The sequence below is a fragment of the Ptychodera flava genome, chromosome 2, assembly GCF_041260155.1.
Source record: "Ptychodera flava strain L36383 chromosome 2, AS_Pfla_20210202, whole genome shotgun sequence".
Taxonomy (NCBI): Eukaryota; Metazoa; Hemichordata; class Enteropneusta; family Ptychoderidae; genus Ptychodera; species Ptychodera flava.
This window is the reverse complement of record NC_091929.1, coordinates 49,167,847-49,195,831: the sequence shown is the minus strand read 5'-3', so window position 1 is coordinate 49,195,831 and position 27,985 is coordinate 49,167,847. Positions and strand designations below refer to the sequence as shown.

General features: G+C 34.3%; 1 protein-coding gene across 8 annotated transcripts in view; it reads right to left on the bottom strand.

Annotated features, from left to right (window-relative positions):
* LOC139122791 (synaptotagmin-1-like) overlaps positions 1-27,985 on the bottom strand; it is a 48,030-nt gene that overhangs the window by 13,241 nt on the left and 6,804 nt on the right. For 2 of the 8 annotated variants that reach the window (XM_070688520.1, XM_070688545.1), the window contains exons 3-6: positions 25,971-26,072; positions 2,915-3,057; positions 2,198-2,275; positions 915-1,186 (exon numbers count right to left, since the gene is read on the bottom strand). In XM_070688520.1, coding sequence (XP_070544621.1) covers positions 915-1,186; positions 2,198-2,275; positions 2,915-3,026 — 462 coding nt within the window. In that variant the 5' untranslated portion in view covers positions 3,027-3,057; positions 25,971-26,072. Of the gene's footprint in view, positions 1-914; positions 1,187-2,197; positions 2,276-2,914; positions 3,058-14,397; positions 14,596-24,993; positions 25,016-25,970; positions 26,073-27,985 lie in introns of those variants that run through there. The other 6 variants (XM_070688566.1, XM_070688555.1, XM_070688528.1 and 3 more) reach the window with 5 other exon arrangements.

The window sequence follows — 27,985 nt, the reverse complement described above, 5'->3', positions numbered from 1 at the left end:
TTAAAAACTGTAATTGTTTGACATCAAAGGTTAGTTTTGATTGCCCTGTGTGTTTGCAGAACAGACAAGGCAACCAAAATGTGTAAAACCATGTATCAGAGTCACCTAAGACTTCATGTCGGTAAGAAAATTACAGACCATACTGACACTTCATTTAGTTTCTTATATCATATCATCATTCTGAAAAATCCTGGTATATTCACAGGCTTTCTGTTTTTTCAGTTTTTTCACAAAGTATTTTGAAAATTCTCTCTTGCCACAAGATTTTGATTTTTTGGGTAAGTCCGATACATGGTACTTATATTCACTAAGAAAACACCAAAGTTATCCCATTTTTGTGCAAGGAAGTACCATTTCCATCATATTTATGTTTTGTTTGTGATTCGTCTATCTGGTTTAGTTTCAAAGCTTGCTATCTTTTGTACTGATAAATTTTTTGTATTGATAAATTTTCATCAATATGTTTGATGTTTGGCGAGAAATCTACGCTAAGTATTGTCCTGTGGTTTTCATAACCACAATACTATGAAAAACCAAACACCATTCTGTACAGACACATATTTTTACATCTATCAACAAATGAGATGGCAATTTAATTTATCTCAGACTGCTTTTCACTGTCTTATCTTTCTTTTTGCAAAATTTCTTTGATACTTGTTTTGATTTTGGTTTATTAGTTTGGTTTGCTATAGCACACAATTCAACAGTGTATATAAAACTAGTGTGAGAATTTTCTACAACAGCATGATGTAGAAGCTTAGATTTGAGAATTGTTCATAAAACATGGTTTGTTTTGAAGGCCTTTTGCCTTGTGTCTTTGCAGTACAAAATAACCAAAACACAGACTACAACAGAAATGATAGATCCTTGCACAAAGTCAAATTTGAAAACTGAATTAAAAGAAATAATTTAACCTTTTTCCCCTTTTTCTTCTTACAGAATCCATGATACGTGACCACAAGACAAACTATTAGGATAATAACTAGACTAAGCACTAGGATTGCTACTATCCATGCTGGCACAGCCAATCCTGCTATATTTTCAATGTCTCGGAAAATGCCGGCCAAAGCACCTCCTGCTTCCGTTGTATTGGTTGCTTCTGATGTCACTATCAATGTCATCTTGGTAGGGTCTGGGTTTCTTCCGGTGTAGCTTCCGGAATCGTCTCTGTTGCTACGTTGATGCACTGAACAAAACATTTGGCAAATGAAAGGACTGTTCCACACCGACACACCAGTAATCCACACAGGCTCCAAGAGGATAGTTTCCAGACACCGTAAAAACCAAACTCAACCGGTTTGAACAATCTCAAGACACAGAAAGCCAAACTGACCAATTTTACCCCCAACCACCGATACACCAAAATTTGTCATCTGTGAAACGTAAAATCCATGCAAAGTGCATTTTCCGAACACCAGTAAAACAAAACTTTGCTATCTGTAAAACAAGACATTCATGCACAATGCATTTTTCAAACACCAGTATTAAGGAAAAAAGTTTCAGAAAAAGACAGGTTGTGAAACAAACAAGATAACTCACACTTGAGAGCGAAATAAAGTGTTGGTGCAACACTGCTGACTCAACAATGTCATATAAATGCAAATTCTTTCCCAGAATTCTGTACATATCATTGACAATAAAGACATATCCTTTTGCAAATCAGCATCTGTACTATGATTTGGACAATTTTCCATTCACTAATCTTAAATAAACTGCTTGTATATTATTTTCCATGATCCATTGTTTGAAGGTGAACATGTGCATTTCCGATAAACCTTTCATCATAATACAAAATTCACTTCGAACTTACATCAAATATACATTCCACTCCAAAGAATAAGCATTTACATTTCAAGACTGCACGCCAAGATTATTACAAATGTGTGTGGAAACTGTTGGCTGTTTTTTAGGCAAAGTCAAATAATTATTTACTATCAATGTATCACTGATAATAAACACAAGTTAGGAATTTTCACAATGGTTGAAATGTCTACGGTGGTAAAATGAATGAGCTCAGTAAAAACAATAGTGTGTGATTCATCTGACACTGTTTGGCGCCCTTCACAACTTGTGCAGACAATGTACAATTTCCACCCACACACTGGAGGAATGACCCAAGAAATGAGACAAGAAGACAACAAGTGTAGATCCACAATAAAAACATAACACATGATGAAAGTGAAGTACTGATACTTACGTGGAATTTTTTCTAAAAGCTTATTAGCAAGATCTTTGGCACCGCGGCCAATATCCAGACCGCCGCTGTCACCGCCATCTATGAAACAACACAGTGACCAATGAAGACATTGTGAAATCATGAATGAGTAACGATGGATGTCACACATAAATGAAAAGCATAATGATACAAAAAACATACAGCAGATATGGACAGTGTTAAACATGAAAGGTACTTGGTCACAAACAATTTGCATATCTGTATATCCAATGGTAAAATAGGTATGTAGGCATTGCTTGCTTATACCATTTTGCATGACCCTCAAAAGTAAAACAATAATTTGGCTACTACAAAGACATGTGACCAAGTTCCTTTAATACTGATGGAGTTTGATTTTGGAATGTGTGTAATGTGAGTGATATTATGAATGTAACAATCATTAGATATTCACTGCTAGCTTACCCTTCTCAAGGTGTGATTATAGTCAGAAATCTTCCATGATTTGGTGATAGTGAAATGTGCTTGATATTTTTCATATTCTTTTTAATTCCCTGATAGAAGACTAAAAAGACTTTTGTGCAGTAAGATAACCTTTTGTGTACATACTTTATCAAAAAAATGCATCTAGATCTGGAATATATTGTCAAGTTCAACATTTATCTGATATGAAATATGACAAGTAATAGCTACAGCAGAAAGCATGCAGATACTGGGAAGATATAAATATGGCTGTTGTACCTGTCGTGTCTGCTCCCTCTGTGACTGCATCATCGCCACCTGTGCCTGCAGCTCCTGTAGCAGCTTCAAGTAACTTTCTGAAAATGTAATTCTCAGCCATAATGACAGGCATCTGAATTCAAGAAATGAAAAAAAGTTGTGACCTGTAATGAAAACAGAAAACAATGTTCTCAGTTAGCAATCTCGTTGGTTACATAGCACTTCGAGATGATGGAAATGTTTACATAGATGGGTATGTACAAGTTGGAAGCAACTGTCCAACTGAAGGACCAGTAGCTGTAATTGTGGATGATTTTTGCTTCTTTAGGTTTGTATATCAATTGCAAGTTCTTGTTCTGATCTCCAAAGTATGTTGAAAAATCAACTATTCAGCTTATCAACACAGCTTCTACCAATATATCAGTATATGTGTCATGCACTGTTATTTTTTTTTTTTTATTATTATATTATAAACTTTATTTCGGACTCATTGTCCATATAACAACAAAAGAAAATCTGGTGATAAATATACACAGCTTGGTTAAGTTATACAAAAAGAAGCTTATTCCATAACTTTATCATTTCAGAGTTTAAATATAATGAGTCATACACACATCGTACAATATCATTACTGCTTCTCAGAAGTCTTTGTTTTAAACCATAAATCTGCCTTCTTAGCAAGGCATCAAAGTTATTGATTCTGTTAGATATAAACATAGAGCTTGCACTACTACGTTTATCATAACCCAATAAAGGACGAACAGCATTATTGTAAGCAACTTTCAACTTCCTCATAATATTAACAGAATATTTCATCCATATTGGACCGCCATACAATTGATAACAATATGTTTTGAAAAGAACACTCTTGACTTCAAAGGTACATCGAGAAAATTTTCTCATAAGCATATTAGCTGATATATATAAGCATTTCATCTGTCGCTCGATGTCGTCATCATCACGAAAGTGATCGTTGAGAACAAAACCCAAATGTGTCTTCTTTGTGACAAATACTAATTTAACTCCATTGAGATAGACAGAAGGAATGTGACGAATCATAGAAGAATCGCATGTTGATATTCAAATACTTTGTTGCCTGGACCAGAATTCACTTGCCAACACATGTACAGATTGAGTTGACAAGCTGAAACTGTCTATCTCAACATGCTTTGATGAGTTGAAGAGGAAATGCAGTTGATTTTGAAAACAAATATTGTGAAACGAAATCACTGACATTAACAGCAACTGGCCCTTTAATTACCAGATTTCCACATTTCAGATTCTACATGTATGAACCAATTACTAAACGTCCTAAAACCACACATGTAGATTAAACCTAGCTTTGAGTGCTAAAAATTCACACTATGTAATTCCCACTGGTACAGGCAGTTAAAATTCCCCTCCTGTCAGCCATTACAAACATACATAGTATTAATTCACCATCCACTGTGTAAATAAGTCTGGAATTTATCATACACATACCGTATGTACTCTTGCATTCATCAAAAACACAAATAAGTATTTTTATTATTTGTCAAATATTTGCAGATATGGAATGCACATGTTGCATTCATATAAAATATCCAAAGGTTAGAGGTCATGATGAACAACAATCTCTCTTTGAAAATTCAGAGAGAATACATAAAAAGCTACAGATCGCTTCAAACATAAATTTCAACTGAAGTGAAAGATATTCCTCAATTTATTTAAGATAACATGTTAATTGTAAAATTGAGATAATTAAATCCTGAAGAATATTGGTCCTTTGTAATTGCAAATTCTCATTCAAAAATTTGAGGTTGTCAATAAAAATACATGCATCTTGGCATCTGTTCATTTGACCTTTCACCCCTGTTCCATATCCATTTGACCTTTCACCCATTCCCATGTTCACAAGACCTTTCACCCTTGGTCCTGTGTGCTACACACAACACCACATAAAAATTGTTCCATTAAATGTGACTCATAAAAGATGCTCTGCAGACTTGAAACAAGATGTAGCCATTAAGGTATCTCCAGACTAAAATAGAAAACAGCTTATCTGTTCAGACAGTGTTGGTCTCAGGTGAGATTGATCTGTGAGATAAACGCTGAATTTCAATTACTGCACAACATCATCTCACTGAACTTTAACAATATTGATTCCTACTTCAAATGAACAGCTAATATAATATTCATACATCTACCTGGTAGTTTTCTAAGCACATTTGGACATTTATGATGACCAATATCTGAAATTTTGCATTCACAACAGCATGTGCGGTACAATCGAGTACAAGCAAAATTTCCTATTATAAAGTTACACTGATCAAAACAGGCAAAAGATTCTTATTAGAATTCGTATTTTTAGACCAGGAACTTCCCTTGTTGTACAAAATTTGAAAAGCCACATCATGACCTACAAATCACGTTTAAATCCAACACAAAATTTGTACAGTAACAGACCTGCATACTGGAATAATGAGAATGCTTTGTAAATAACCCCTGCAAGTAAATGGGCCCCATTCATGATTCAGAGTTAGTTATTCATCAAAACCATCAAACACAATGCAAACCTCATTAAGCTGTGCATTCACACTGACTATCAACAGAATAAACCAACTGTTAATACTCAGTGATCACTCAGTATTTCATTTCATCATTCTCTGTTGAATGATTTGAACAACATATTGAAATGTTTTAATTCTGATCAAATTCCGCTGGTTACAGAGTTAAAATTAATAACATACATTTTTTACAGATAAGATGCACTATGTGAAATTTTGCAGTGTACACAGGAATGTTGATAGCTAATTGAAATTTTCTAAGTGAAATATTTTTCTGATATCGAATAGTCTAATCACAACAAAGATATAATGGGACCTACTCTTATTATGAGAGATTGTAACAGAAACAGTAATTTCTTTTGCACAATGAAGTGTCATGTTTCTGTAAACTCCCACTGATATAGGAGAATTTGGTTTGACCAAATAATGACTGTACAGAATATGAATATGTTACACATCTGTTTATATAGAATTTCTCCCTACCTTCAGTACCAAAAACTGCTACGACAGTGTTCTCCCCAAAGCAATTAAAGCCATTGTTCTTTATTACAATAGACATTCATTAAATTCACAATCAATTATAGTGTTATGAAATTAGCCACTATGCTATCAGAAATTCCTGAGGAGAACACTGTGTGACATTCTTGATGAATATCCATAGAAGTATGGTTAAACAGCAAGTACAGTAGATGATTGGGGGGGGGGGGGGGGGGGGGGGGAGACTTATGTCATAATGTATGACTTATCATGATTCAAAGAAATGAATGTTACAGAAAAAAGAACAACAAAATTATCATTTTAGAGGAGATTTAATGATTTAAGTCAAATTTGGAGTAGATCAGAATCTACTAATATTGCTCTCATTTTGATAATGTTCTTATTGAGTAGAATCCATGGTTCAAGTAAGATGTGAATATTTCAGCACCACATTGTAAAATAAATACTCTTACATTCCTTGGGTGACTGAGATATTTGACGAGTGTTCCATGACGTCAAATAGTTCATAACCCTGGGCATCAGGCAATTGTTGGGAAATTGAATGAATATGTCAAGCATAACTTTTGACATTTTGATGTTGTAACACATCAAATATTATCAGCTGACACACTTTCGTTAACTGTATATTCTATTTTTTGTCTAATATCAGATGTGATCACTTGTGATGTTTCTGTATTTTGACTTAGTAGTAGTGACATGTTGATCATTTCTTAAAAATAATCTCAATAATGAGTGGAAAATGCAATCGTCAGGGCATAGATTCTTGCGTTGAAACTGCCAAATTTTTCAATGACAGTCAAGAATAATGTGGTCGTGAATAGGCAAACATGTTATCTTACTTTCACAGCAGCATTCGTGAACACTCTGTGTTTCTAACTTTTTAGGGAAATTGTGAAAAATAGCATAGTTTCATCAAAAAGTAAGTTTGCAGCATCTCTACACTTTGATACACAAATTACAGGCCTTTAGAAAATTTCAAATACACTCTATGTAACCAAAATCAATACAGTGTTTGATGGAGTAATGTCAGAGAACTGATGAAGTACCATTACAGCCTTGTTCATTCAAAACTAGATGTTGAAGTTTTCCGATAAATACTTAGAGTTGGTTGAATGAATTCAAAGTAAATTGTTACACTAAAAGACCAAAATTTTGAGAATGACTAACATATTTAGTGACCTGAACCAATTAGATCAACAATTTTTCAAGATTTACACAAGCCATGATAAATTTAAAACAGGGTGTAGTATGCAAGTTACATGTACCGGTATACTGACCATTAGTACATTAAAATTTGTTATTTTAAGTAAACATTGGCACACTGGAAAAGTTTTACAGGTTTCTTTGGAAAATTCAAAATTATATTTGCAGATATATCAAAATTATCTGGTTGAAAATAACATTTAAATACACAAAACAAGGCATGGGCAAACAAAATCAAATTTTTCTGTAAATGTAATGGGATTATAGAATTAAAGTGATATTATTGTATCCTTTCACTAAAAGTTTCAACATATCTTTTGGATAAGAGAACAATTGGTTTTCAGCCTAACCTGTGTGCACTGTTCTGTTTTATTTTCATGTTAATCAACCATGACAGCAAATCACAGGCCAGGGTATACACTCTGCCAGGGTATACACTCTGTCTGAACTACCACTTTGTATCCCCACTTAAATTTAACCTCGGTGATAATGCAGCCATGTCTACAGACACTGGTCAATCAACCTCTTGATGCAAATAATTGAAATGCCATCAATAAAGTGATATAAAATGTCCAAAAAAAATGAATGGTATCATATTTCTATGCGAGAAATTATACTGGTGGCTACATACAGAGATATGTGTGACAGACAATGTCACTAGAAGTAGTACACAGAAAAGGCACAACAAATTCTCTGACCAGCATATTTCACACCATAAGTAGATAAATATTTCCTGTTATCAAAATACCTTTAATATCTGAGAGGAATTTAACTGCAGTGTTTTCAAGGCAATAAGTAATTGAATTATTGAGTTGTTTTCCATGCTTTTAGAGATAGCAATGTAACTGATAGTGTGTGTGTAATGGTTGGCACTTCATGCTAGATGGTTCAGATGATTGATACAACTACCTATGGGGTGGCCCCTGCTATGCAGTGCAGATTTCATAAGTACTGTATTTTACAAAGCCTTTCCCAATGCATTCCACAGAATTTTTTATGACAGAAGGTGATTATTTGACTAAGTGGATTAATCCATTTTGCTGGTTGCAATAATCCTCATTTAAAACATATGGGTTATGTGGTTGGCAAGTTTTTGAAACAAATTCTGCAGGCACTGGATAAAGCTCAGAGTAAAAAACTGGAAATATTTGATATCTGTAGCAATAAAGTTAGACTGTGGAGTGATGGCATTGGACACACAATTTTATAGCCCTGGTCGGTGTGCATGAAAGAAGACACCGCCAGTGATTGTGAAATTAGACAGAATACACTGACAAAGAGTTATGATACTGGTAAATGTATCCATCATTTCATTATCTTTGATTTCAATTGAGTTTTTCTGACATTTAAAGTAGCATGTTTTATACAAAACAAGAATTACATATTGCCCTACAAGCTGACATACATTTACTTTTTTAATTACATGAGAAATTTTTCACATTCCATGAGTGACATACCCAAACTGGTTGCTCAGTAGATGAAATGACACAAAAATTTCAACCCACTTATAATATTTCATAAATACTGCCAGAATAATCAGCAGTTTGTACACCAGTACATTAATTATTATAATTTCACTAATAATAGAGTCTATCTTTCACAAAATATGAGATTTAAATTTTTACGTTGACTATATTTAAATATGCATCAAATGACATAGAAGACCTTAAAATTTCAGAAATCATGACACATTGGCAGAATTTCACAATGAGATTATCTCAAAATGCCATAGGTGACACATATGCAATTTATGCTATTTTATTGCAATCATTTAAGATTGTAAATTATTTCATTCCCATAAGTACAATTTGTATCATCAGTTTCCTGTGAAATTTGTAAAAACACCATGAAAAACATCAAATCCACCAGATAAGACAAAGTGATGAACAACATACAGGCATGTTAAAGGCTTTTACAACTGTGATGTAAAAAAATGTATTCATTACACCTGCATTGCCCCATACAACTGAGAACACTGAGTGCTTAGGATTGTTTTTAAAAAACTGCACACAAACTTTAGAATTGTGAAGGAGAAACGAACCTTACGACTTATCAAAACCAAAATCATTAACAATAGACCACGGTGAGCAGCCATGAACATGGGAACCAGTCCATTATTGTGGTTGAATCACATAAATTAACCTCATTGCATTCAAATCAGCAAACAGAGCATTTCGCAATCTGTCACACACTCATTTGTCAGATGTTCGTTGTACATGGAAACATAAAACATATATAACGTGTACATGCAAGATTAAAAGTAGTAAATTATAGAAACACATCATAATGTATAATCTCAAACACATACATGTACATGCAGCAAAGAAGAATCAGTTTTGGACAACTTCAAGAGAACATTACCGACAATGTGCAGCATCTCAGACGCTTGTAGCCAATTGGTTAATAGAATATCATTTGTATCAATGGATCATTTTAATACCATATCACCTAAGTTGTGGTTTGTCAAGAACTTCAATGTGAGGCTAACGTTGATTATTGTATGGTAGTTGAATAGAAATAAATATTGCACAGTTATCTTTGAACTCAGTGATATGATTATCAGTTTGTGTGACACCATGGTAAGTAATCAATTTATACATGTGTTGTGATAAAATTTCCAGGTTTTGAGAAATTGATATTTATGAAATATTGCACCCTATCTTAGCAAATGGGGGTAAAATTGCTTGAACCCTTTGGAGCGCCAAAGTCAATCTTTGTCACCTTTATAAAAAGTACAATTTTTTTTTCAGATTTTTGCCAAAATTTTGATAAAAAATTGTAGCCAATAAAATGTGCTGTTTGGTCCAAATTATCAAAAAAATACAGAAAAATTGATGAAATATTGCATTGACATTTTGGTGGGAGAAATTACAGCACTCAAAGGACTAAACATACCAGTAACATTTCTGGAACCAGATTTATGGTTTTAGCAAACATACAATGTCATCTTATACCTGTCAAGATTGCACTGGTCTTACAATGACAAACTTACAAGTGTATAAGGTTCATGATTTCTAAAAATTTCTTCATTATGCCTGTTGCAAATTGATTTGAAATTCAAAGAAAAGAAACCCATGGAAACCTTTGAAACTGAATGTGTTTAAAATCTTGTACAAGTTTTCAAGCAGATCACTGTCAGTGTTTTTGCTGCAGACACAAGCAGTAAATTATACTCAGATGCTTCCCTGGTCATTGTTTCCATGGAATATCAATGAAATTTCATAAAGAGACAACAGAATTGATAGTGGGAATCCAAAACCTTTGATGGAATATCAATGAAATTTCATCAAGAGACAACAGAAATGGTAGCGGGGATCAAAAACCATTCATTGCACGTATGTATGAAAATCTTACCAAAAAGAACTATGTATACCTTGCCTAAAATGCTTAATTATTCAAACTTTCATCTCTGGTCAATTTGATGAGGCATTTAGTAACAGAAAATAATCTAGGCTGCATCAACATCATCTTGTACATGTGTAGTTGGCTTTCAGGATATGAGATGAAAATTTTATATCTGCTGTGATGGTCTATCATTGGTAAAAGCTATTATCAAAAAAACATGTGTACCAATATAATCTTATAAGACTCACTGGCATAAAAAGGGTGTTTCCATAGCAATGTACGTGTAGATTGAGTGCTGATGTCATATGTAAAATATTAAATGTTACTTTTGACATTTCAACAAGGAAAGTGGATTTAAAGCTACTGGGTACCTCTCTTCTAATGTCTATGCAAGAACAGAGAAACTTCAATACATGCCATGGGCTTTTTCATGGCTGGAAAATTTTTACTATCTATGTATTTGATTTTGATTTTGTTCTGCCAACTTCTGCTAGATGTACAACACAGAGACTTTTACTCAACATCTTCTAGCACTCTCTACTCTGCTAAACTTGTATTTTAGGCACAGGAAATTAGCTTGTTACACTTCATAATTGAAAGTGTACAAAAAGGGATGTGTTAGAGGACTGTGATAATGAAAGTAGGTGGGTAATTATTGAAGAGGCAATCAATCTAATGGAGGAAAATCCTAAACTGGTGAAAATATTGCAATGTGAAATGAAGAATGTCAATGCAGACAATCTGTAAAATTGTATTTGTCTAAATTACAGTAATTGTTTTCAGATTTTTGTTATGGTATAGAGGCCATTTAGAAACATCTTACTGAAGTCTCAGCAAAATTGCAGACAGACCAGCTTGCCAAAATCATAACGAAAAGCAGAAAAATCAACTGCTACCAGTCACAGTTTGAATTACTACAATTTGAGTGTACTATTCAAAATGTGAGTTCATTTCAGGATTGTCAATGTACCGGTACATTACATCAGACTCAGATTCAGAACAATCTATCTCAACAATTTAGTGACTATGTACCTTAATTCATCGAAACCTATCAAAGGTTTCTACACAATCAAAATGATCTTAGCAAATTAACTTCTTCTGGCGACATTAAAGTTCAAAGTACAGTATGGCAAATGAATGTTTCCATATATTACAACATTTGCATATAATAGTCCAGTACTGTACATTTGGCATCAACAGTTACATGCAATGTACACAGAACTTTTTCAAATACTGACGACTTCAACAATTCATAGTTTTAAGCTTTAATATCAAAGTGAGAAGTTCAATTTTCATGAAATGAGAGGGATTTGGTGGGGCAAAGTGAAAAGGATTTGGAGGGAGATGAAATGGGATGAATTTGGAGATGAAATGGGAAGGGTTTGGCAGAGGTGAAATGGGAGGGGATTGGAGGAGATGACATGGGAGGGGATTGGAGGAGATGACATGGGAGGGGATTGGAGGAGATGACATGGGAGGGGATTGGAAAAGGAGGTCTGTAGAGGTTCATAACATCTGCTCTAGCCATAAAACGATCAAATGTATGTCTATTCCAATCTATATATCACATTTCTGTCCCGTGAAAGAAGGCAGTTTCTCACTGTTTCATTTTTAAAATGTATGTGCATGTACATAGTAGAAAGTTTAAATATATTGGGTGCCAAAGGAACAGATTTTTTAAAGAAAAATTGTGATGTTTGAATTTTTGTTTAAATCATTTTGAAAACAATGTAAACTTGACATTTATCTTTTCATTTACTTAAAAATTAACAATCTACTGGATTTCATTTCAAGAACATTCATTTTTTTACAATGTATCCAATACTTGAAAGTGCTGCATAAATGTTTTCTTCAAAAGTATAAATCACAAGGCGATCCCTACCTAAAATAATGTGGGATTGGTTTGAATATTCACACTGATCGATGAAATGACAGTACATGTATCAACAAATATCTACTTTCACTTATAAAGCTGTGAATTACTGCGAGTTTTGGTGATTGAAACATTTTACACAGTTTTAAAGTTTATGGGAAATCTGACAGTTGTACCTGTTGGCTCATCAAAGCAAGGGAAGCATATGGCTAACAGCTTTGTCATCAGTATCTACAATCATGTGACTAGACTGTCTGAATTCAAGTAGTGCTGTACAATTGCCCTCAATGTCCAAATATGACTGACACATGTGTATACAACCTGGTAAATATTGTATGAACATGAAATATTGACGTACCACATCATAGGTAACCATTTGAGCTGTAATGTACACACTGACCTACCAGTGTAACAACTGAAATTTACAGTGTATCTGGGTCATTTTAGCAATATGTTACTGGTATTTGTAACATGAAACGTGTATTTTGGACAGTTTGACAATTATTTGCTTTGAAAGGATGTTTGCAAACAGTAAATTTTCCATTGTATGCGAAAGGCGAGACAAATAAAGGTCTTGTCATTACGGTATTTTAGAAAAGCGTTTCTAACTCTCTTTTTTAATATTTTGAAAATACTAACAATAAATATTTTCTGAAACAAGAAATGTGTTGTATAAACCGTGACTGACACAGCATATTTTTAAAATTCATTTCTACAACAAAGTTTAAGAAAATGTCAATTTAGAGATAAAAGTTTCCTAATGTTGTCAACGTAATCCCAAAAGGAGACTTCAACTTTCACTTATAAATATCCTTGAGACACTCATAAATTATCATAAATTTATCAGCATTGTGAGAAACAATCACAAAGGTTGTCTTAAATCCTCCAGAAAATATTTGTGAATTTGCAATGAAAAACTGGCCAGTACTACTACAACTTAAATCCAACAATTTCCAATGATGGAATGATTTGACGACAAGCTGGCAATGGAAGGATCCTGACAGAACTGAAAGGCACTCCTATCAAAATAAATACATTTACACTGTTCAAAACAACATCATTGTTAAGATAGATTGTAAAACTCCATTATAAATGCCAAAATTTAATGTATAACTTATGATAGACAAAAAATCTTTATTTTACTCTCCCTAAATCTGTGAGAAAATTTTTTTTAAATGCTGCTGGTTTTACAAGAAAAAAGAAAAAATATTGATTGGAATGTTTCTTTGTTAAAAGCTCTTACATGCCAGGAAGGCAAATGGACAGTAATGTTGACCTAATAATGTTATTAAAACATCACTATGATATTACTTGAATTGACGCTGTTTTCCTTGCCCAATGTGACAATGAACATACATTGTTATGTGATCAAATCCCAATATTTACAAAGCAATGCCAAACAGTGTCATAAACTAAGACACAATTGAGGTAATGGTGTCTCTTAAATACACAGAGCTTTGAAAACCAAAGTAGCTGGAGATTATTTCAATATTTGAGAAGTCATGGAAACAATGTTGAGAAATCTTAAGATTACGATTATTGATGCAAAACATTTTAGCATTTAATCAACATTAACACAGAAATTAAAATGTCACTGTGTAAGTGTGTAGTATCATACATAAAAACTATTTATTTGCAATTGTTTCATATTTTCAAATGATGGTAATTAGTATTCAAGAACTGTGAAATATAAACAATCCCGTATTTAACCATTTGGATGATAATTGGAAAACTATGTCATGATCGGATTGTACCATTCAATAGTGAATGAAAATCCCATTGATGGACCCACACTGGATAATTACCTGAAAATAAAACACTAATACTGGCTAAAATTTCACATCCAAATCCGAAGAAATTCAATGCAAATAACACTGAAATGTTTTCTAGTATTTTCTGCAGTGCAGTTCACATTACACCTCTGGGAAAACACGTCATCGCCAGCAATGCAGGACTGGATCACATGAAAACGACACACGGTGGAAAAAATAATCAATATTGAACTGCGTGGCTCCTCAATTACACCGTAGCTATCTTACCTTAGAAAGGATGAAGAAAAAGGAAAAAACAGATCCAATTTGCTTCCAAGCTTTAAGTAGATTTCAGGACCACATGTAGGGCATATCCTTCCCGCCAATATTTCCACAAATACTTATTTTCAGTCCATGGAAAAAATTATGGAAAAAGTACTGGGAAATGGCGGACACCAGTCAATATCCTTTCAGTTCATAATATATTCATGTTGGGTACAAAAACGACAGCATTACTTAGCTGGGTGATACCATTATGGAAATAGAGGGGTGGTGAAATCTAGATAAGTGGGATTTATTGAATAAGCTTTGGTAAATGTCTTGAAATTGGAGAAAATTCTAGGCTACTGCAAGAGCAAAGCTGTATTTTTTTCAAGAAAATAAAATTCAGTTTGAAAGATACAGAAATTGCATAACAACTCAATACTGATTTAGCATCATTAAAAATTTATGTGGTTTGAATTCTATTCTCTGCTTGTACAATTTTACCAACTACAAAAATAACTGGATTATGAAATGACTGCTATCTATCATTTCCTATATAATTATCAAAATTTATTCTAAAATTTGAATGCATAACACAATCATTGCTACAAACATTTTACACGTTAAATCTTACAATCCCTGTGTAAGGAATGGTATGTCTGAAACACTGCTGATCAATATGCAATTATGGTGGTCAACCATGACAACCATGGAAGATTCCATTTTTAGTTGAAGGTGCCATCATCTGTTTTGACAAGCGCTGTGATGACACAGGTAGTAATGTACCACAGACTATTTTGACACTCACTTGACAACATTTACAACACGATAACAAATTATACATCTCTTAACGTTCATGTTGGTAAATTAAATTAACCCCTCTCTTCATAACTAAACCACAACCCTTGCCAAATGGATGAGACCAAGCAGGAAGAGAGAATTCTAAAGCAACAATGACGTCAATACTGAAAATCAATGCACATTTATAATTTATTCCACAACTGCTTTTTATAGAATGTATTCCTCTCACACACTGAACACAAAAATTTCAACAAAATAAAAAGGGATAATCTAGTATAGTTTTCAAAGAATTTTATTTCCTGAATATTTCATATTCATTGCATAATTTACATCAGAGATACTGTTAATGCTAGGTTATAATTTGCAGGAATATTTTCACCTGATTTAGTCAATTCATTTATTATATATAAGTCACATGCCTGTTCACTCAATACCAAACTGATGGCACAATATTTTTCACAACATGAATTTTTAAATCCAAAGTCTGGCTCACTGTTTAAGTCCTGTCAAACATTTCAGATCTAAATTCTGTGAAATACATGTACGTCACTGTGAAATGAAATGACACTGTTTGATGAGTTTCAAAGATTGATAAATCATTGCTCACACATGCACAAATAAAGAGATTATGTAGTGTACAGGATTATCAATAACAATAGATGGTTCTGTACGGTATGTTGTCCACACTCCACTTTTCAACAGAAACATTCACTACACTTTTGAATTTGCCATGATGAAATGTTCAGACACCAGAGAGGAATTTGAAATTCCGATTCACGGAGCAATCCTGTTATCTGCTCTGAGTAGGGGTGAAAAATTTGTAAAACTAACCAGACTTAATAAATGGTGACTCACATCCTCTACGTTTATTTGAGGGGATGTGGATGGTTTGTAATTTGATAAAAATGAAAGATTCAGAAATGAAAAATAATATATAATTAATTTTGGTGTGTAAACAACAAACACCTTGAAACCACCTCAGTAACATTAAATAATTCTTGCAAATCATTTGTGAGGCAATCAACAAGAGGAGAGGAAATAGCCGACAATTGGCTTTGTGAAAAAGGACAACCTTGAGTGGTCATTGTGAAGTGAGTGAGACAATCACATCCAGATATGATTGGAATTCATGGATGAATTAGGATTGTATTGCAATGATATGGAAAACCAGTGATAGTACACACACACCGCTGTGCCCTGTGATTCTGAATTAAAATAAAATTTGAAATTATTAATATATATTACACTCATCATTAGCTGTTTCTCTTTGCTAAACATAATTGTAAAGAGGGCAATATTACATGAATTACAACAATGCAATCTGTAATATCTGAGTGACAAATCTTATCATGGAGGAAATTTTCAAGATATTCATTTGAATGGAAAGACATGACTCCATGATGTTTTTAACAGTGCAGTTTAAATTTTCTTTTGATCTGATCCAAATCATGCAGAATGTTTTTTTCTTTGAAGGAATAAACCTCAAAAATTAGCTTGAAAATTGATTGAGAAATTGATTGTTACTGTTGAAAGATCTAGCTTGGTCTTTGTTTACATTTCTACTGACAACAACCAGCAGTCAGAAGTTGCTAATTATCAGTGTATACCTTATGACAGTGTACTTGCTTTCCAATAGCTTAAACAAGGAATTCAAATTGATCACAGCTAGAACAAACAAAACCACATGCAGAAATATGTGTATTTCCATCCATTTGTACATGAGGGTTTGTTTGTACCGTCACCATCACGTGATATTTTAGGTGTACTGAGTTTGTAAAACACACTGTGTTCAGAGTAGAACCATTGGTAAGTGGATGCTTTATTACAGAATGCAATTGAAAAAAAAACTTCTGCACCTGAAGAGAGTAAAATATCACAATATTGCCTGGTAAAGAAAAGCCAGATGATGATGTAAAATGCTGCAATGCTGATAATAAAGACTGGAAAGATGAGAGATAATACACGTATCAGCTATGGGTCTGTATCTACAATGATACTCATAGATGTGTCAAACAAACCATTGACTCATATTACCACACTCTGTCTACATTTAGAATTTTCTATTATCTAGTCTAATGAAGATGTTACCGTTCTCCCCAATATCCATCTTAAATTTCATTAAAGTCAGCCACAAATATTAATAATTGATAATTCACTTTGATATCAAATGAATGGGCAATAATACTAACCAATCAGCTTTATGTGATGTAAATGTCATCAGAATTTTTCAATTATGTTGCATCACTACACACAGACTGACTCATAGAATTTTGATCACACAAACCTACGCACTAAATTTCACTTTTTCTGAAACAAACAAAACATCACTCCAAGCAAAGTTATTGCTCTTCTTTGGAGTAGCTGTCACTTTTTATATTTTTTTGAGGATTTTTGTTCTGACAAAAACGTCTGTTTGTAGGATATATACAAGTAGTTTCTTGTCGTACTCTCACACCATGTTGAAATGCCAAATTAGTGTTTGACTTGACCAAATGTGTACCGGGATGTGTATTGTCAAATGCAGACAACAGAACAGAAGACCAGACTACTCATAGAATTTGTTTGTCTACGACAACGTTGACAGACATATCCACAAATTTTTAATATTTCAGAAGAAATCCAAAAAACAATCTCATCAACTGAGTTTCAATATAGGTATACCATTGGATAGCTTTGAACAAAATATTTGTTTGATAGGATTTGGTGTAATAAAGTTTTTTGGTGATTGATTGATTGATTGAATGAAAGTAGCCATTTCATACCAAATTCCATGAATACAGACCAGACAATGTGGCGTACAGTTGCATGTATGCAACTCAATGGGTTAATGGTGATTAAATGATCCCATAGCCCCAAACGCCTTAAACCGATCAGTTCATATGTCTCCATTTGGCAGTTCAAATCAAAACAATATCATTCTAATCAATATGCTGGTACTGCTGTGCATATGACCATAGCATATTCATGTTTATGTGAAGTGTACATGTTGAGTTGAAGACAAAGAAAGCTGAAAACTTTGATTTCCACCCAGAATGAACCCCATCGTGTCACAAACAAGCAGTAGTTAATTCACTGACATTAGCCAGTCACTATTAACAACAGCCATATAGATGATAAAATGCAACCTTGTCCACTGATAGCTACGCATTAAAGGATAATCTATTTGGATTTGATACAGCAGTGAACTCTTGGCCTTCTCAATAACCTTGTTATTGTTTTGTAAATGTTGAGTCAGCTTAATAGAAGGTCATTAACATTATCAAGACATCAAAATATTGAATTTTGAACATTTTTATAAGGCTAAATGCTCATAATTTTCATATTAAAAGAAGTATTGAAATAATTTTATTTCATGATCTCATTTGATTGGGCATAACAATCATAGCATGACATTTGTGTTATGTACTGTTTTGTCACTGAATCAGCATGTTACCGGTAGATCAGTTTTCCATCCTACAAATTGTAGTCAATTTTTTCGAAACTTTCTTATCTACTAGTAGTACTACTTGTGGGGGTCATCTAAAACTCTTGCAGAGAGACAGATTTTCACAATCTCAGTTTTTTGAAAATCAAAAATTTTATTTTAGAGTTAACACAGGGACAGCAGCCATTTTGAATTTCAAATGCCGAAAATATTGGGCAAATTCTTTTATAGTAACTTTGCATGGTGATCCCTGTTTTTTCTTGATTTAGAAAGAGAATGGTTGGAAGTATTATTGAGGAAAGTTTGAGCAGAATTTCAAGTATTTTACTTACCAGGCATACACATCTTAAATAGATTTAACGACCTAACAACGACAATACCTCCAATCAAGGTGTGTCAGCTCAAAAGCCACTCTAATTTCACTCCATTGACACAATAACGCAAAGAAATGCTTGTCATGCATGAAGTTCAAGTTCATTTCTATTGTTATACAGCCGTACAATAGGACACTTCTGACCCTGATGGTTGAAATCAAAACCAGAGACAAAGTTCCCTAACAGGGGCACTATCCACAATGTATCAGATTTTAAAACATTTGCAACTTCATAGAACTTGGAACATTAGAAACACGCTGTGAGCTACATCTGTCATTGTTTATCATTTTATCAGTGGCAGTTGTTTTATCATGGAAGGACAGATGGAAAATACCATGTGAGTGCTATTCATTCACTATGACAGAAATATCTAAAGCTTGCACACTGAGAGTGAGCCATATGGTAAAAAATTATTCAATAAATGTGTCTGTACCTGTACAATATGCTGGAAGGAGTTGAATGACAAAATACCAAAACAAGTTTGAGTTTTTTTGTTTAAAAATAATTTGGTATAAATAAATGATATAAATACATGTGCCTTCTAATTTAAAACCTTTCTCAAATCCTGAAATCTATTTCAAATTTCAGGTCTTACCATCGACTCAAAAATCCAAAATTAAATTCATCCAAGCTATCTGTCACTGTATGTCAAGAAAAATCTCTGTATTCTGGATAATTCAAATCCATGGAGCTGTGTAAACTGTTGGCACATCTTAAAATCATTTACACTTGCAACTAAGTCACTATTAGTCATTTTCATTATCAAATTTGTTCTAGAAATGTTGAAATTGTCAGACAGTCCAAAAGGAAAGCATCTGACCCAAAGGTCAAAGGTCGTAACTGATGTTCGTTGTGTCTGTGTTAAATGGTTTAGAAATTGTTCAGAGCAATCTGTTTAGTTGTTTTCTGAAATATCAATTTATCTTGTGATGTGTTCTACACCACATATCGGACTGGAGGCTTCAATTATCTGGATGTAAAATGAATGCAATGGATGTGTTGTCAGTTATTGCTATGGGACAAAACTGTTGATTTCACTAGCATATTTTCACCCATGTTGCTTGCGGTTGAATTCTGGCAAATATAACAAACAGATAAAGAGGGACAAAACTGAAATTTTTTAGGTATTTTCATTGTAGTTCACACGCATGGCTGTCATGTTGCAGTTGTAAGAAAAACATCCTGGAGTGATAAAAATACTTTTTATCATGTTTACTGGAAATCCAGTGACTGTGCTTACGTCATATTTCCTAGAATTTGATGAGAATCAGTAGATTGATGAGTAGTGTTGGTTTTCAAGAATTAATTAATTTACCGGTACATGATGGAAAAAACAAAAAAATCCGGTGAGAGCTATTTCATCAGGATAGCAGAGGCATTGCCATAGCAACTTTGCATTGACGTCATTTTATGGCACAGGTTGGACCATATTGGTGGTGACATATTGCATCTACCATATACCTATCAAACTAAGTCCATACAGGGTTATAATCCTCAAAAAATTGAAATTAGACCAAATTTGACACGGTGAGCTGATGTGACTGCAGAGGAATTAAAGCTATGAATGTCGCTGTACTGCAAAGTAAAGTATTCCAGACTGACTGACCGACCCTGCTAGCTGGCTAACTGGACAGATCATGTTGCACAGATGCTGCCCATTATTATACCGGGTTCTAAACAAAGGCATTGTGAAGGATGGGCCACTCTTTTTTTAGCAAACTATTCATATGTTAATAACTAAACGAAAGAATATATTTTCCACAACCATAATGGTTATGTAAATTATACTATTGTTATGTAAATTGATCACCTCTCCCTGATTTTCCAATCTGTGGAAAGCAATATATACATCATCAGTTCTGATTTTCACTTTCTTTCAAATTTAAATCTTCAGTTAGCCAGGTTTAACTGCTACAGGATACACCACAACTTTGATGTCTACATTCAAATATTTCACAAACACCTCCTTAAATTTATTCACAACAGCGTAGTTTTTATCCTACAATCTATGACAGCTTGCTGAAATTCATTCCTTCAATTTACTCTATTTTAAGCTCCTAGTTTTGAGGCAAGTCTGAACCTACACATAAATAACTCTTATTTATACAATAATATTATATAGGGCTCAGCCTTGGTGTCGTGCCAGAGGTTAAGATTGGCAACGTTATTGTATTGATTCATGATAAACTGTAATTGTTACTTCATAAACGTTTATATGACAACTATGCCCAGTTTCCTCTGATGAAAGCAGTTCACGTACGTACACGACGTCAAACCCTGCAGCAGGGCAGGTATAGATTTTCTGTAGCGTGTAAAAATTTTGGACAAAAATTGGCAATTTTTACAATGATAACAGCCTATTGCGTTAAACAAGGGACGTATTATGCAATCATTATCATTGCAATGGTAACCGCACTGCCCACCTTCCACTTGCAAGCTGAAAACTATAGCGTTCCGTCTAAAAGCTGGCAATTTTTGAATCTAATTATTGACACAGGGGGCGCTCTTCTATAATTCAATCCCAGCATTCTTTGCGTATGCCACCGTTCATATGCACGACAGTTTTCTCCCTTTATCTATATTAACGATATTTTGTATCAGCGACAAGGTGCATAATAACATTTATTGGCTAATAAAAGAGGTATATTTTATAAAAGGCATGTTATATAATGGTAATTTGTTTCGTATTTGTTTATTTACGAGTACTCAAAAAAAAAACATGGCGGCGCCCATGAAAGAAGGGTACACTTCCGGTTACTCGCATAGTACATTATGAATAAGCGCATGCGTAGTCAGTAAGCCGCTGGCGCGACTATTAGTACATGTGGCAAGACTGAATATCACTGTGCTCACACTAAGCTATTTCACAAATCAACATACCGGTATTCCTACACAAGCCAGTTGCTCAACAAAGCTATGAGAGTACGTGTCCAAAAGAAAACCAAACAGTTTTCATGACAGGTCCTGTATCTGGTGTTCTCTAGACACACCCATCACTTTGTCATTAGTGTTACTGAAAATCCACATCTGTATTCCAATGGGATTTTGTGATGTATAAAATGGAACTGTCAGAGTGTGAGCTATTTGGTATTAAAGTCAAGTATATACAATAAATTTGTTAGCCAGAAGCAATCATGGCTTTCTGTCAACTGTAATTTTCAGAGATGTACCTGGGTTCATAGAGATAAATTGTGTATCTTTGCTCATTTATTACTGCTCTATGAAACGTAAAACAAAGCTGGTTCACTTGTTAATATTTCAATAATATTTGAAGCCAATACATTGGTATGTCAGTCGGCCAATATTATTTGGACACAGCCTCATAAAATTCACAAATCTTTTGTACTGGTATATTAATTCTTGCTGTAATTTGGTCAAATCCATCACAATTTCAGGATTGGTGACACTTTGCTAATAGGTACAAATCCACTATGAGATGAAAACAGCTGTCAGTCATAGTCTGGCAAACAAAAGATTCAATCTATAAAGTCACTGTATGTGTGTTATTGCTGTACAGTTCATAATCAATGAATTGTTACAAGGTAATTACAGTATGTGACTTTTCATTTCCTGGATTAACGGATCAGATGTCAAAACATCTACCATTCCTGGATTAACGGATCAGATGTCAACACATCTACCATTCCTGGATTAATGGATCAGATATCAAAACATCTAACATTCCTGGATTAACGGATCAGATGTCAACACATCTACCATTCCTGGATTAACAGATCAGATGTCAACACATCTACCATTCCTGGATTAATGGATCAGATATCAAAACATCTACCATTCCTGGATTAACGGATCAGATGTCAACACATCTACCATTCCTGGATTAACAGATCAGATGTCAACACATCTACCATTCCTGGATTAACGGATCAGATGTCAAAACATCTACCATTCCTGGATTAATGGATCAGATGTCAAAACATCTACCATTCCGGGATTAACGGATCAGATGTCAAAACATCTACCATTCCTGGATTAACGGATCAGATGTCAACACATCTACCATTCCTGTGTTCTAGATAAATAAGATCACTGAATCACTGTGACTATGTTCACAGTTTGCATATTAAATCTGCAGTCACCCCTATTTATCTCTACAAATACGGTGCACAGTACTGTAAATTTCCCATAATTCATAGCGATTTGTATCCTCAGAGATTCCCCAGAGAAGTCTACCAGGTCTCCCATGTGTAGACAAATTCATAGACTAGTTGTAAAAATTCTGAAAACGTACTTTTAAGGACACCATTCTTCTCAATTCTCATTTTAAATGATTTGGAAAATTATGCAAGATTGAGAGAGGAGATAGCATTTTTGTAAAATTTTCCACTGATTGTGTCTTCAGCCATACAGAATAATGTGATGGAAAGTAGGGAGACCAGTTGCACCTGTTTTTTGAAACAAAAGGATATTGATTTTTTCCAATGGAAATGACAAAAGAAATTTGCATTCTAAGTTTTCTCAGAGAATGACCCCTTCAGTTCGTCATAACTTGCCGCCTTAAAAGTATGGCATTTGTAGTACCTCATAACATGACTTCCATGATTGTTTAATGGCTATTTTGAAACTTTTGCTGAAATTCTAAACGTACTTTTACGGATATTATTTAACAATTATTCTGATGCTGAACATTAGTGCTTACATGCAGAACTGAAGAAGTTTTTAGAAAAGTAACCTTCATGGATACAAATCAAAGAGAATTGTGGGTAATTTATTGTACTGTGCGGTGTATACAGCCAAGCACAGACAGTGGGGGAGGGGGGGGGGCAACCATGGTGGTGAAAGGAACAGTGGACACGGATGGCTTTATTAGGTTCATCAGAATTTTTATTCAGTGGGACTTTCACTTTAGAATAGTTCTACTTTGAAATTTGAAACTAGCATACTACTACATCTTGCAATTGTTTAGTATTGGGTAAATGAGCCAGTACTTTGTAAAAGGAGCAGTATTTTGGTACATACAGGTAGATGCAATTTATGCTATTTCTATGCTTGCCTGGCATCTGATTGGATGGTGTAAACTTGAGTATGATAGATATGGAACTTGACATTGTGTGTATCTGCATGCATAATGTGTCCTAATTATGGAGTTTGAGCGTTGAAACACTGTACACAGTGTTGGTCTTGGATTTTATTCTTGTGTAACCCATTTAAAGTGTTTTATATCCTCTAACTAAATCTCTGGTGTATTTTGCTGTTAAAACTAGACTGGAAAGTCATCATCATATGATCCTTCAAAACAAGAACCACTCAATTCACTCGCTGAATATCTTCTGTAAAATCCTCTCTGAAAAACTGCATGACAATGTTTTCTGCACAATGTGCCTTTCATGATTTCTTGCAGTTTTTCAAAAAAAACATGGCTGCTCATCTGCAGTATTTAAACACAACCTGTGACAAACTTAAGCCGTCAAACAGATAAATCCCTAAATATTGCTGCTAATTACAATCCATGTCATTTTGAGAGTTATCAGTATCGGTCATAGCTTTATAAGACTTCTCAGAACAGTAAACAAATTTGAAGGACACAGTAATATAAATAAACTGCAAATTTTTTATTTTGAATTGATACAAAGAAATGACAAACGCCTGACCACACGCACAAGCAGCCCTTACCATGTACCTAACCACGAACACCACAACCCTTACCATGTACCTAACCACACACACACCACAGCCCCTTACCATGTACCTAACCACACACACACCACAGCCCCTTACCATGTACCTACCCACACACACACCACAGCCCCTTACCATGTACCTGACCACACACACCACAACCCCTTACCATGTACCAGACCCCCACACCACAACCCCTTACCATGTACCTACCGACACACACACCACAGCCCTTACCATGTACCTAACCACACACACACCACAGCCCCATTCCATGTACCTACCCACACACACACCACAGCCCCTTACCATGTACCTAACCACACACACACCACAGCCCCTTACCATGTACCTAACCACACACATACCAGCAGCCCTTACCATATAACCGGATCCTGACCACACACACCAGCAGCCCTCAGCATGAACCCTACGGTAACAGATTTGAATGACCATACTGGTAAACCTGAACCAAATTGCTGTTTACTGATGATGTGGGGATGAAAATGACATCATAACAGTGTGGAAGGTCAAGTGACCAGTTTTGCTACCACTCTTTCATCACAGGGTTTTGAGGTCACATAACGATGAAATGACACATTAATAATTTAGGATATTAATTCAAACATTTTATGCTTTCCTGCACTGAGTGTAACATACAGAGTACTAGTAAGGCACTTTGGACACTGTACATAAGACAGCACCATTACTTTTTAGTGTACACAGAGACAGCACCATTACTTTTTATTTTGGTAATGAGTCACCTTATCCAAGCTGCCTTGGTGGAGATCAACATAGTTATTGATATTTACAGCAAGAAGTAAAAATTGTCTCTAATTCCAAACTTACCATTTAAGTAAGTGTTCTCAATTACATGTACTCTGGCAAAAAACTTAAGGGTTCACAAAAGACACTAGAAAAGCTAGACATAATAAATAGACTTCACACACCAGACGATATCACTTTAACCTATGACTGCAAAAGTGCAAAATATTTACATAAACACATTCAAACACTCTACGTAAGGTATGATTGTAAAGACGTGTGTGCAGACTTGTAAACAAATATAACACACACACAAACAAGTAAGCAGACAGACAGACATTCTGGCGTATGCAGTCAGTCACTGGGTTGAAATCCTAACATGCTCAGGTATATCCGCAACGACATGTTTAAAAGATCACACATCTATATTACTGGAGGCACATAAGATACATGTGCTGAACAGAGACACATGAGATGTCGGTATATCAGATCCATCCCACGCACTGACAGCATAAAACATACATGCACATATACACAATATCCTTTCTTAACAGCAATGCAAACACACATATCTACAACACACTGCAACTTACCTTGTTATAAACAAGAGTGTCTAGAAAAGCAATTACTGAAACACCCAGCGACAGGGCAAAGCTGTGAATATTCACCAGTCCCTCTTGAGGCCTGACATTTATCTGCAAGAATGGAGAAATACATTGAGAATTAATCATTTCCTATTAAATCGTAATGTTAGATCTTTGTCCATGGTACATCGTGTATACGCACACTGTAGTGAGATAAAATACCCCTGGATGATGACATTTGCATTTATGAGAAATTTAACAGCTTTTTTTCACATGGTAATCTGTATTTTCAAATTTCTTTTTCCCATTTTTTTGTATTTGAAATCTGAAACATTTCAAATCCAGTCAACTTCAGGTGAGAGATGCAGTATTTTATGATTTTGGTTCACCTGGTTTGAATTTCAATGTATTATGTATACACAAAGAACTACATTTCTGGGTAGTGTATTGGTAGCCAGACAGCTTTACACTGTATTAACCCTTTGAATGCTGTAATTTTTCCCAACAAAATTTTACTGCAACATTTTATCAATTGTTATGAATTTTTCTGTAAGTATTTTGATGATTTTGGACCAAACGGACATTACATTTCATTGGTACAGGTTTTCATCAAAATTTTGGCAAAAATCTGAAAACAATTTGACTGGCGTACATTTTAAAAATACCGTCAATGACGCTGTACCTTCTCTAATGTGTGGCCAGGTCAGGTAATTGGTTGTTGGCATGGAGTTGTTGGTAAATACAGTAGTTGATGATGTAGGGGCATGAGGTGGGATATGGACCCAAAGAACCCAAAAGATGATTAAATACATCAATCAAAAAATTCTAAGCTACAGTATAAACTGCCTAAAGATAGTTCAATGTGGGAAAAAGTTAAACAATTCAGAATAAGAATTAACAGTCCAAAATAGTAATGACGCACTTCCTTACTGACCTGAGTGCATGTGAAATACACAACCTGGCATCTGTAAATTAAATGTATACCAAGTGATCATTTCCAGTCACTTTTAACTGTTTTTAATGGATTTTCCAAAGAGTCCTGTGGAAATGATGAAAAACGCCTATCTGGTCTTGTGTTTGTATAACCTCATGGCTGATAATTGTCATAGTATTGAAAAAAAATTGAAAGTGAAGAAATTACTGTTTTTAATAGGCATATTTTCCTTGAAATACATGACCGTGTAAAGAATATATGCTAAAAGTGTTTAAGAGTAAATTTCTTTTCAAAAAATAATTTAATTTGTGACCAAAGGATTTTATTCTTTGAGTTTACAAATTCAAACATTGCAATTTGTTCAATCATCTTGTGCAGTGCAAAATTTATAAAATGACAGAAAAACAAAAAAAATTGGCAGAATTACAGTCTTTGTGATGTAAAATTATGGGTTGACATCACGATAACTGTTAATCTGTTTGAAGTACTAATATACTATAATTTAAAAAAGAAAAATTCATGCAGAAACGGTAAAATATATTGTCAGCAATGTAGTGTTAATTTTGACTTTACATCAAAATATGCCTTTGCTGGATACCAAATATATAGGGCGAAATATCAGCCATGTTCAGCAAAATCCACACAACAGCATTGATTTGCTTATGTTATCCTTGTATGACAGTCAGTACAATATGGAACTTGAACACAACACAGTGAATAAGTATGCTGTAAATGAAATGGTGTGGCTGCATCCACATGCAGCAATAGAAGTGCCTTTGTCTCTCACCCCTCATTTCCAACCTGTCCCATCCCTGAAAAAATAGTTTGGTCTTATATTTATAATGTTAATAATTTCTGTATTTGTTAAAATGTGCGTATCTCAAAAACTTTTGATCATAAACATTTTCATTGTTTTTTATAGCTGACCAATCAGTTAACCTGTTTATTTTGTATATTTGCACATTTTTCCTCAGTATTTGACATTTTCTGAATACCTTCTTATTCAGTTTGTCATTTTCTAAAAGTTTAAATGCCCATTGTGTGGTCAAGCTTTCCACAAGCATCAAATGTGGTACTTCATATAGGAGGG